A 13,441-nucleotide genomic window follows, 5' to 3' on the forward strand; every position below is an offset into this window, starting at 1 on the left:
GCAATAAGCCAAACTGTGGATACAAACAGTTTAAACAAACTCTTTCCACAGCAAAACTGATTATTTCTCAGTCTCATAGGATGCAAGTGATTACATTTAAGGTGAAGTGTGTAATTTCGGTGTAATCAACCAATGAATGGCTTATTGTTCGCTCTGTGAAAGTACTTCACTGCCAAAAATATCTCTTGGCAGCTTTATTCACGTGCTACTTGACCTGTGGGCATTGTATTTACCATTACTGTCAACTGATATTTTCCTACAATCCCACTAGGGCTGCACAATATTTTATAAAACAGCAGATTTAATGCAACGTCAGTTTTTTCCCCAATATCGTGCAGCCCTAGTCCTAATCAAACAGCTATTAGGACATATTTCAACACTTTTGTGAAACCTATCCCACACTGCCCGGCTACAGTCACCAGGTGTGCTTTGGGGAGAACAGCTCAGTCCAGGTGTAGCTTTCAACACTTGCCTAAGAGAAACAAGCTCTACGTCTGGGCCCACATAAAAAGACAGCTGCACACACACATTATACACACACAACAAGATCCATTTACAACAGAAATCGCTATAAACCTATCCCAAGCACTGAGAAACAATGTCAACTTTGAGTCTGGCCAGAGATTTAGTAACTTTCCTGAAGCCATTTATAGGATATTTCAGAAGCAGCGTAGCATGAAACAAACCCTCAAACGCCAGTTGCAAGTATAATAGCGTCACTACAAAAAAGAAGTATGCTGTTTTTACTGAAAAATGCATGCAATTATGTGATTTTGAATACTTATAAGATCAAAAATGTAAAAAAAAAATATATATATATATATATAGGGTTGGGCGATGTTGACCAATTTGGCATCGTACGATATCTAATGTGAAACATTGCGATGGCCGATGGCATCGTCGTAGGCAGGGGGTGGGGGTAGTGGTTAAATATCAATTAATTCAAAACGAATTAATTAATTGTAGCCTAACATTTTCACTACCTGACCCACATGTTCTTTGCTATACCCATAACCAAACCACAAATAAATAAAGTTATACACAAATGACCACCTGCCAATTACTTTGTTTCCGCCGGACTCTGCCATGAATAGGCACAGTGATCAGTGTATTTATAATGGCTTTTCCCACAGCTGGTGGAGGAAACGAGAGTTCGTTTGGAGCTCACTGTAATTTGTATTGTGATTGATTCCTTATTTTATTAGTATTATGAGGAAATAATAACAAGATGCTAGGGCTCGACCGTTTTGGTCGCATATGCACCCGAAATTTTATCTATGCGACCTTAAAATATATTTGGAAGCATTTGTGCGAGTGCATACATTTTCACTGTTTTCACAGCAAAATCCTCACCGCATGCGCGGATTTAGGAGACATTTATGCAGAATGCGTCTTTGCACCTAAAAACACCAAACGCAGCACTCAGGAACAGATTAACAGTTGTTATGTGAACTTGCTGAAGTAAAAAAAGGCCTGCCCCGCCCTGCTCTTCTTATTGGACCACTGCTCTAGAACTGATGTAAATTATTGGTTAATATCAGCTGCCTTCAGATGACAGGAGCTACAACCGCGAAATCGTGAAGCACTGAAGATGAGAGAATGAAAATAACACTGACAGATTTTGTTTAAGAAAACACCTAAAGTTACTAATAATGGCACATCTTATTAGTGATCATGATTGTGCTGAATGTTAATCCACCATTTACACTTGGATAAAAGACTTCCAGTGGCTTCAAGTCCGTTATGAAAATGAATAAAACCATTCACGTTAAAGTCTGTGGGACGGGGTTTGCAGGTAACAGCGTTTGCGACTGAATCTACACATTTTAAGCGCGAGAGGTGCTGTATAATCCTTTATTTGATCCTCACGATGCTGTCAGCCGTGCAGGCGGCAGCTATTTGTAAAATTTAACACAGCTCATGAAAAGACCGTTATTGCTATTAAGATGACATGCAAGTAATAAGTTATAAATCAATATAAATGTGGGGCAGGGCGATGTATCGCGATCCCGGCTCAGCATCATGAAGTTTGTCAGCCATCTGCGATGGCATTGTCTATCGCCCCAACCCTTAAAAAAAAAAAAACATTTGGATATAACATTTTTTAAACTATCATCTTGCATATAGAACTAGAACTCTACCACTAGAGCACTTACAATAGCCCCTTTCACACAGTGATAAATATCTGGAAAATTTCCGGAACGACTTTACCGGTATATTCAAAAAAGCGCTGTTCACACAGGCGAGGACGTTACGGAAATTTTCCGGAAAAGAGCATTCACACATCCATTCCAAAATACCGGTACATTCTGACATCATTCACCACAAATGAGCTTTAAACGGCTGCGCTTGTATTTGTAAACATTTCACTACATCACAAACTCTGTGGATGATCAATATTGTGAACAACTTTCGCAGGATCACTTTCGCATGTCGAGATGTTCATAATATGTGCGTGTGCAGGCGCTCACAGGCTGTTTCACAGGCACACGCAAAGCTTGAAGGTAAACATACAACGGCTTATCATAAGCATCTCATCGATGATTATTTACACAGTTGGCATTAAGAAGAACATATGAACGTGATCTGACTAACTTCTAGCAGCTAAATGTGTCTGGAAAAATATTCAAAGGCTTTTATTCTCACAAACCGCGCGGACGTAAATGCGCCTGACTGTTGTGATTGGCTAAAACAGACGTCTCACGTCAGCACGTTCTAGACGTGCACGCGCTTATTACGGCAATCTTCCTTCTGCATTCACACAGCGCAGCATTCCAGCAAATTGTCGGTAATGTTACAACTTCTCTTTCCGGAAAATAGCCAGAACGAATTTACCGGTATTTTCAAAAAGGACCTGTTCACACATGCAACCTTTCCGGAAAATTGTATGTGTGAAAGGGGCTAATAACTACCTCATACTATCATACTCTAAAAAAACTGCTCTGTCACTTTATCAAAGTCTGATTGAATTGCACTCTTCATTTATTTGGACTCTACCTGCCAAATTATTTGTATATTTATTATATATTCACATTCCTCTTGCAATGTTTTGTTATCTATATGCACCCAGGGTCTGAGAGTAACGCAATTTCAATTCTCTGTATGTCTGTACATGTGGCATATTTGACAGCAAAGCTGACTTTGACCTATTCAGCATGCTATTTTCTTCCATTTTACTTCATTCCACTGCACCTTTAATGGGATTAAAACATTTAAACAACTGTCTACAAACTAATGCAAATAAAAACAAAAAGGGCAGCAAGAAATTAAACTGTTTCAGATGTAAAACTGTTGTAAACCCTGCTTAATGGTGGTATAATAAACCTCTTGACCCCTACATGTGTGAGGTAAAGGTTTCCCCACTCCAACCTGGGAAAAGTAATTGATTTTCAGGGTCATAGAAGGTCAAAAGTAGCAGTAGGACTCTATGGATAACTACTACTGGCTGGAAATCCCACATTTAGTCATAAGCAACCTACTGTCAGCCTCTTGCTGGAAGAAAACATCATATGACAGGGCTGCGGCCTATAAACGCTCACTATGCACATGCCAAACCAAGTAATTGAGACACCATGAATGAAGTTTATGTTTGGTCATTGTAATGCTGAGACTTCCTGTACAGGGCATGAGAACTTGACACCTCTGAATTTTCATGACCATTCCCATTCAGCTGGGCCAGCTTTAGTATGACACTGAGAAATGCTTATGAGATCGATCTGGGGTTTCCGATTCAAATCATCTGCTTTATTAGGGATGAAAAATTAACGCTGTCTTAAGGCTCATGTTGAATTACGGTTTTAAAATGACCCGTTTTTAAAAAAAACTACAATTATTTTTTTCATCTTGAAGTTTTGTGACTTTCTAAAACGACCTCAAGTTCCCAACATTAGAAAACAAATATTTTCTATTTTCTGTGCACATTTAAGGTAGATTGGTTGGCATTCAGGGTCAATTTTGCCACACATATGCACACTCCAACATTTCCCAACAGTAGGCTTGGGGAAAAATATCTTTACAGCATAGTACCACAATATTTTCCACAGCAATTGTAAATTACCCACTTTGAAAAAAAAAAAAGAATATGATTAAACAGTTCTCAATTTCATTGTTGTCTTTATTTTATTTTGAACTTGTATGCCTCATTTAATGCTAACACAGGCCATGTGCCTCGATTGGAAATAACCAGACACATTTTAATAAAACTATATCACTTCGTACCAAACTTTTTTCAGTGGTGATCAGTCAATAAATACCTATACCATTTTATTGGCCCAGGTCTATGTTGAATATATATATTTATTTTTAGTTTTATTTTTTTACGTTGGTGTTTGATTCAACAAATTGAAAAAAAAACAACAGTTTAAATCTTGACCATCTCTCGGGAAGGATGTTACAGCAATAATATATTAATTATATTTACGAATAATAAGTGTATTAATATATTAATTATATAATATATTAATACACAGACTCACATATCGGCAATATTTTATTATACGAATTGCCTAAATAATAAAATCTTATTCACTGCAGACCACTAGATAAGTGGTCCCCAACCTTTTTATCACTACGGGCAGTCAACGAATATCATTTTTACCACAGACCGAGGGTTAGGTAGAGTGCCAAGCGCCCATCAACCATTTTCTCAGAGAATGGCAAGCTGACAAAACATTGCAGTTACTCTGATACAAGTTTTATTTATGGAGAAAATTAAAAAGCACTCCAATGTTTGGGTGCTCTGTGTTTGACTGAGATAATTAGTCTACTGAAATGTGTATATACCATACAAAGTATTAAGCTGCTCAGTCAGTTCTTGTCACATGACTCACGTTGTGGCATTCTGAAAAGCTGAGATGTTTTCAAGTAGGTTCGCCAGGAAGATGCGAAAGCGCTCCAAATATGCGCATATAAGCCGTGCGCCTCCACTAAAAACAATAAACTCACAATAGACTTTTGCGAACTACAGCAGTTAGAATCCTAAGCGTTTCATGAGTCCTTCACTGGGCTTTTTCCTCTTTTGCAAAAAACTTTTCAAAGACGTCTGTTTCTTACTCAATTTGCTAGCTTGTGGGTTAAATTTTGCCGCTCACGTGACCAAGATGTACCCGAGAATACGGTCAGTTTTTCAAAATAAAAGATCATTCCGACTCAGATAATAAATAAAACAGAAATAATTAATGATTTCTTGCGCGGCTTGGTAGCGACTGTACTGGTCCATGGACTAGGGGTTGAGTACCACTGCACTAGATCATGTAGGTGTTATAGTCAGCTAAGTCATCCTGAGCATCCAGTAAGTAAGTAAAATAAAAAAGCAGCTTCATTTGTGTGTTTTTTTTTTAAATAGATCCTATCAAAGTTTTCCTTAGGGGACATCATTTGAAGTTGGAAAAAGCTGCTATATGGCAATAAAATTATATTGTGACACAAGTACTGGGGAAACCCGGCTGTGTTTTAAACCACTAAATTAAAGCCTATATACATATTCCTGCAGATCAAAGTCTCCTTTTACACGTGTTCATCCTCTATTAGCAAACACACAGGCACACAAGTAAAGACGAAAGCCCCATTCAGGCTTTCAGACAAGCTTGATATCCACTTCTGAAAGACTTCGTCACGTGGGCCGCTTTTCATTTAAACCCTAATAAGGCTGCATCTCCAGCCAACAACAGAGCAAAGATAAAGCAACTGGGAAAATAAAATCACTCTGGAGATCCTGAAAAACGTATTCAGTCAAGTAGGTTCAGAGTCTTTCACTGGTCGTGCACGTAATGTGATGTTGTCAAATATTTTCAGCTTTAGACAACCATAGCAAAAGATCAGACTGTGCCTCTAATATCAAAACCAGCCATGAAGAATGACAACTAAACAAGGTCACGAGGCATTACGACCAAAACAAGACAACAAACAAGATGTGTTTTGAGAAAGCAAAAGGTTGATTTCACAATGTAGATATTGTAAACATATTTTTGGAAAACTAAAATTCCCAAATTCAGAGTTTTTTAGTCAAATGTAAGAAGGTCTCTAGCACTTTCCAGGTAACCGCAAAACGGACTTAGGGTGTTTTCACATCTGTAGTTCGCTTCATTTGGTCCGGACCAAGGGCAATAAATGATACATTGTTGCATCTTCTGCCGTCTTTGGGTCGTTTTCACACCCCACTGCTGACTTTGGTCCGAACCAGTTGAAACGAACCAAAATGCAGTCACCTGACAAAATCCACATCTCTCATTGGCCAGATGTTGTTGAACATATTTTCTAAACTGCTTACTGATTGGTCAGAATTCACGTGCGGGAAAATGCTAGTAAACTCTTGCAGGTAAACAAAACCTTTTACTCTGGAGAGACGACTGTGCTGGCTGATTGTATCCCTGCTTTAGACATACTATACATTAAGGAAAAAAAGCGCCGCTACGGCTGGAAAACAGTGTTTAATGCATCGCTCTTCACTTCAGGCGGAGGAATGAATTAATTTAGCTAAACTGCGACATGGTCATCTTGCGGAAATATTACCAACGATCCATCAGGTAATGTTTTCCCCTCTCTCTCTCTCTCTCTGTTGGTAAAGCGCTGTCAATAAATATTTTTCCTCCATATCCCATAATGCATAGCGCATTAGCCTACGGCAGCTGAATTACTCCAAAACGCGCAGTACTTTTTGCGGTTGGACCAGTTTTAGTACGTATCATATTCTCACCTCAAACGAACCGCTCCAGGGTTCGTTTGAAAGCGTACCGAGACCACCTCTTCAAGCAGGTCTCGGTACGCTTTTTTGATCCGCATTTGGTGGGCACTCGAGTACGATTGCTGCATTCTCACCTGCCCAAACGAACCGTACCAAAAGGGGAAACGAACTCTAGTGCGATTCAACCGAACTAAATAAGGCAGGTGTGAAAGCACCCTTAGCCTGAATTCCCCACATGGCACTTCAGTTTTTATGCTTCAAACGATTATAAAAAAAGCATTAATCGAGATAAATGATTATTGCTTCATATTTTGCCACGTTCCAGTTGTACACGTGTTAGTGTTGCTCTTAAAAGCGCGAAAGAGCTTATGTGTGTGTGCAGCACGATCACGCAGTCAGAAGCATGCGGCCGCTCAGCATTCACTCTCATTCACACACTGAGACGAGCAGAGGAGCGCAGACATCTAAAGTCATTAACGTGAGCGCTTTAATGGTCAAATAGGTGTCAAAACGCGGTGTTTAGTGATTATTTACATTAACCCTCATTTGTGTTATAAACAAACGAGTTGAGGATCAAAAGACGTGAAAGAGAAACCATTAGAGAGACAGCGCACTATAATCCTTCTGCCGCCTGTTTTTATCATTATTAAACAAACATAACGAGAAAACCCTCGCTGCTCTTGACTGAAGCACTGCTGTAGCTAAAGTGTTTTTCTTACAGTGAAGATGCTTAAAGCACAGTTTGTTTCATTTTTTTATTCTATTGTATTTATTTCTCTTTCCATTGCAGGGTGGAAAATAACTGTATGTATACAGTTGAAGTCAGAATTATTAGCCCTCTTGAATATTAGCAAACCTTTTCCTGCCCAATTTCTGTTTCATGGAAAGAATATTTTATTAACTTATTTCTGAACATAATAGTTTTGATATCTCATTTCTAATTACTGATTTCTTTTTGTCTTTGCTATAATGACAGCACATAATATTTTACTAGATATTTTTCAAAATACAAGCATTCAGATTCAAGTGCAGTTCAAAGGCTTAATTAGAGTAATAAGGCAAGTCATTATAACGGTAGTTTATTCTGCAGACAATCAAAAATATATATTGCTTAAGGGGGCTAATAATATTGACCTTAAATTGGTTTCAAAATATTTAAACCTGTCTTTATTCTAGCTAAAATAAAACAAATAGAAGAAAAAATATTAAAGGAAATACTGTTAAAATTCCTTGCTCTGTTAAACATAATTTGGGAAATATTTATTAAAAAAAAAAAAATTCTCAGGAGCGCTAATAATTTTGACTTTAACTGGCAATGGTTTTGAATAATCGTGATTACAATTATGACCAAAATAATCGTGATTATAATTTTTCCCAAAAACGAGCAGCCCTACTATTATATATGTATTTTTAAGTACCAAAAAAAAAAATTCTAAACACATGCTTAAAATTCCAACATAATAGTGAAAATAATTAAAATAAATAACTTTAAATAATTATTTAAATTTTGCTCACTCACGCAATCTGCTTGTCAACGTGTCGTAAAGGCAAAATCAAAACAAAAATGGCAGACAAACGCAAATGCAGTGATTCTTCAGAGGCAAAGAAAAAGATTAGACAGTATGACAAAGCCTACCTAGATTTTGGTTTTATTGAAGGGCAAGACAAGTTAAAACTGATTAATTAATATTTTCTATACATATTACTATTAATATTACACACACACACACATACATATATATATATACATACATATATATATATATATATATATATATATATATATATATATATATATATATATATATATATATATATATATATATATACACACACAAACACACACACAGTACATATGTGTGTGCGTGCGTGCGTGTGTATTTATATGGTGGGGGGGCTCCAATGTTTGTATATGTTCATGGGGGGGGGCCCCAAAGAAAAAGGTTGGGAACCACTGGTCTACACTACCTAACAAAAGTCTTGTCCTCGATCCTCGTTGTAAAAGCACCAAATAAAAACTTGATCTCTAGTTGATCATTTGGAAAAGTGGCAGAAGGTAAATTTTTAGCAAAAGATTCAAAGTAAATCGGCACACTGCCACTTTAGCTCTCAAAAACAATTTTTTTATTGTCAATCAATTCAAGTCAATCATTGTCAAAAAAATAATTTTTCAGAGCTAAAGTGGCAGTGTGCCGATTTACTTTGAATCTTTTGCTACTAATGTTTGTTTTTTGATCGTGCACCTGCTTTCAAGATTTTCTAGATGTGCGCACATTTCTGTTTTTTGCAAGAAGGTAATTTTTTCCCATGAATCATCTGCAGAAGACCTATTGGAACCTGAATGAACCCAAGATTCTCACAGAAATCAGTCAAGCTTGGTGAAAAAAAAAATCATGGTATGGGGTTACTTCAGTATAAGGGTGTGCAAGAGATCTGCAGAGTGGATGGCAACATCAACAGCCTGAGGTATCAAGACATTTGTGCTGCCCATTACATTACAAACCACAGGAGAGGGCAAATTCTTCAGCAGGATAGCGCTCCTTCTCATTCTTCAGCCTCCACATCAAAGTTCCTTAAAGCAAAGAAGGTCAAGGTGTTCCAGGATTGGCCAGCCCAGTCACCTGATTTCCACATTATTAAGCTTGCTTGGAGTAAGATGGAGGCATCGAAGATGAATCCAAAGAATCTTGATGAACTCTGGGAGTCCTGCAGGAACGCTTTCTATGCCATTCCAGATGACTTTATTAATCAGTGATTTGAGTCATTGCAGAAATGTATGGATGCAGTCCTCCAAGCTCATGATGGAGTCAGACACAATATTCATTCTGTCTCCACTGCAGCAGGACTTTATATTCTATACTCCACATTGTTTCTGTGACAAGGCTTTTGTCTAAGCAAAGTCAGACCTTACTGTCCTAATTAAATCAATAAAATTAAGGCATGGCATGATCATATTTTATTTTGGTAAAACACACGTCACCTAGAGGCATTTGCCTTTCATATAAGCCCCTTCTAATACCAAATGATCAACTTGAAGTTAAGCTATTATTTATGCTCCCAATATATAGCTGAAAAGACTTTAGTCAGGTAGTGGATGTTTCTTTGCTTGTGGGAAATGTTTCATAGGTTCATATAGCTCATAGTTTTAGCCTGTGTAACAAAGCTATGGTGTAGATGTTCTAATGTGTAGTACTTCAGATCATTGGTGTATTAAAATTAGAGTAATTCTTTGCAAATGTCAACCTTGACATAAAAAAAAAATTAAGTTTTCATCAAAATAGCAAAACTGTTTTTTCGTGTTTTTTTTTTTTGTTTGTTTTTTTGTAGGCTTGTATTTTACAGTGCTTTAAAAATACTCAAAAATGTTTCTGTCAATGTTTTCAAACAATTATATTTGATATACAAAAGTCACACAAGTAGCAATTTTACATCAGTCACATCCATAACAGAGAGGTGTCACATCCATAACAAAGCTTTCTTATTAAAAATGCAAAAATGTCAAATAAAATAAAGTCAATCATGTTTGTTCTATAGAGAGACGACTCTTATCCTTTTAATTATCATTGTGACTTTTTTGTCACATCCATAACGCATGTTTATTTTTTTCATTTAAAATATGAAAAATGTTTACAGATTGATATTTTTCTGCTCCCATAACCCTGCGGTTAGCTGTGTTGGAAAATATAAACAGATGAGTCAATATAATGTTAACATATACTTTCTATGTGAATTTATGCTTTGAATTTTTACTGCAAATGTCACATCCATAACGCTGGAAATCCTACATGATTTAATGAAATACAGTAGTTTACTGTTAAAAAAATAAATTTCTTTTATGGTTTTCACAGTATTTTTAATTATAAAACACTGGATGCTGTTTTTAACCATACAATTTTACAGATTTTACATTACGGTGTAGCTTTCATCCTCTTAAAACTAGATTTAGCATGTGGCTGTCAGAACAAATAAAAAAAATAAAAAAAAGAGTTGTTCATAGAATCAATTAAATTGTCCCCTTTTAAGTGCCTACCATTAAGTTGGTAACTATACTATTACAAATCAGACTATAAATCCCAGCAACATCATAACAAATGCTAGCGTTAATATGAAAAAATCCTACTTTGTTAAGCTGTAATCTGGATTTGTTTTATTCATAATAGAATGCTAAAAAAATCATGGTTTAGTTTACACAAATATGTGTGTACCGCAAAAAGTTCAACACTAAATCTCTGTCATTTGATCTGTTTTGAGGATGTTTTTTTTTGGTCTTTGCAAGTCTAAAAACTTACTGTTTACAGAGGATGACGGCACTGTCAGATTTCATATATTCTTAATTTGTGTCAAAAAAATAAATTAAAAACTCATGAAAAGACATGAGAGTGAGTAAATAATAACAATTAGAATTTTGGGGTTAGTGTTAATAAGAAAAATATGTTACCAAAATTAGTTTTCATCTATCACTTCTGTGTGAAAGTGTTCAACCGGGTGTTCTCTTCTTGTTTTTATAACTACTTCGTAATCTGGATTTGTTTTAATCATAACTGAATAACAAAAAAATCATGGTTTAGTTTACACAAATCTGTGTGTGTACCACAAAAAGTCCACCACTAAATATCTTTCATTTGGTCTGTTTTGACTGTTTTTTCTAGACTTTTTTTCTGGACATTGCAGGAGTCTGGAAACTCACTAGAGGATGAACCTAGATGTTAGTACTTCAAGACATTGGTGTCTTACCACTATAAATTAACAAAATACAATAATTTATTGTAACAATTTAACATTTCGTTCACGCTTTTGTATTTTTAACTGTAAAAAACTGGCAACCTGCTGTTTTTTAATCGTCGATTTTTATGTAGTTTTTGTAACGATGTACCTTTAACCCTTCTAAAACCAAACTAGATCAACTCTGCTTGCCAGCCTTATCTACGTTAATGGATGTTAGGAAAAATAAAACAGGTTATTCAAAAATTCGTTCAATATTTCTCTTTTTAAGTGCTTACATTAATATGCATGCTAGTGTAAATATAAAAAATGTGTTAACAAAATTAGGTTTCATCCATCACTTCAGTGTGATAAGTGTCCAACAAGTGTCTGTTATGACTACTTTGTTAAACTGCAATCTGGATTTGTCTTAATTATAATTGTGTCCTAAAAAAAAAAAAAACATAAAAAGTCCACCACTATCTTTCAGTTAGTTTGTTTCGACTTTTTCTGGACATTAAATGAGTTTGGAAACTTACCGTCTATAGAGGATGACAATATCTTAATTTGTGTTCCAAAAATAAACAAAAGTCTCATGAAAAGACATGAGGGTGAGTAATTAATAAAACTTTGAATTTTGCGGTGAACTTATCCTTTTAAGTAATCATTACTCTGGATCTGTATATGACTTGAAAACCAACCAGAATACCAGAAATCACCAAGTGATGTCTAGTAAACTACATTTCTCAGGTAAATCACAAAGTAAAGCAATTTTTGCTTTAATATTCACACATTCATACTTTCTCTTTAATAATATCCTTTCAGAAAAGTATTCTTTGTGAATGCCAAATAGTGAAGCTATATTAGCAGCCAACGACTATCAAAGTACAACATTGTTCACAGTCAAATAAATAGTGCTAATTCTGTTTTCAAGTCATACTTGCATGTGCTTTTAGACCCAATAGTTAAAGTAGCAAGTCACAAATAATCACTGTTCAAAAATGAACATATGTGCGGATATAAAACCAACTTTATCCAAATGAAAACACATGAGGGTGAGTAATTAATAACGATTAGAATGTAGGGGTGAACTAACCCCTTTAAATAAGCTTTACTCTATGGCTTGAAAACTCACTTGGGTTTTCCAAAACTTTTTCAGAGCGACCAGAACACCAGAAATCATCATGTGATGTCTAGTAAAGTGCATTTCTGAGGTAAAAATGTTAGTGTAAATACGTGTTGACTTACAGCGAGACGGTCCTGTTGGGAAATGTGTCAGGAGAGGGCACCTGACGGAACTCCATGTTACTGCAGACCACTTTTCTGTCCAGTGTGGCCCCAGAAGGAGAGCTTTTCCCCGCACTCCTGGATCTTTCATCGTATGTTTTACACTCAGTGGATCCTGCAGAGCTCGAGCCTCTGAGCGGCAGCACAAAAGCCAGCAAAAGGACGCAAAGCACCGACATTACTCCAGCCGTCGTTGATATGTTCACACGGCGAAAGAGAAGGGGGTCAGATTAGCATATAAATAGCCTTTCCGTGCTGCTTCTGTTGTTGTTTATAACGAAACACGACAAATATTCGTCCAAAGCCATAGAGCAGAGACGCGGGTCAGCGTTTTAAGTCATAGTCAAAACACAGTCTAGACACAACATTATCAACAAACGGGGTCTGCTTTTCATCCACATATTAAGCAGTCCGAACAGAAGCGCTCAAATGTCCCTCTTTGTCTTCCATAGGTCTCATTTTGTAAACAAAATACGCTGTTTTACACCAAAATAACGTTAATTGCCTTTGTTTCCAGTCAGATATCGCTCCTCCGTACGCAGACAGCAGCTGCAGCAAGGCATCCCAAGATAACAGTCTCACAAACTCAAGGAAATCTGATCACATAAACTTTTTTTCTCGCTCCTTCACATCCCTGCTTTTAAATACTCCATAAAGAAAGCGAAACTCGGTGGATATCACACGATAAGCTAAAAAGCTAAAAACAAAACACGCGATATATCCGCGTGCCGAACAATAAATCCATTCTTGGAAAAGCTGAATGCGTAAAAG

General features: G+C 36.4%; 1 protein-coding gene across 2 annotated transcripts in view; it reads right to left on the reverse strand.

Annotated features, from left to right (window-relative positions):
• Positions 1 to 13,441, reverse strand: part of adgra3 (adhesion G protein-coupled receptor A3) — a 67,507-nt gene that overhangs the window by 53,897 nt on the left and 169 nt on the right. The window contains exon 1 of one of the 2 annotated variants that reach the window (XR_015494475.1): positions 12,632 to 13,441. This exon is cut by the window's right edge and continues 169 nt beyond it. Coding sequence is in view for 1 of the 2 variants with exons in the window: in NM_001302224.1 (NP_001289153.1) it covers positions 12,632 to 12,849 (218 nt within the window). In the remaining variant the exon portion in view is untranslated. The remainder of the gene's footprint in view (positions 1 to 12,631) is intronic. The other variant, NM_001302224.1, reaches the window with a different exon arrangement.

This window comes from Danio rerio, chromosome 7 (assembly GCF_052040795.2).
Source record: "Danio rerio strain M-AB ecotype USA chromosome 7, GRCz13ab, whole genome shotgun sequence".
In the NCBI taxonomy this organism is placed as follows: Eukaryota; Metazoa; Chordata; class Actinopteri; order Cypriniformes; family Danionidae; genus Danio; species Danio rerio.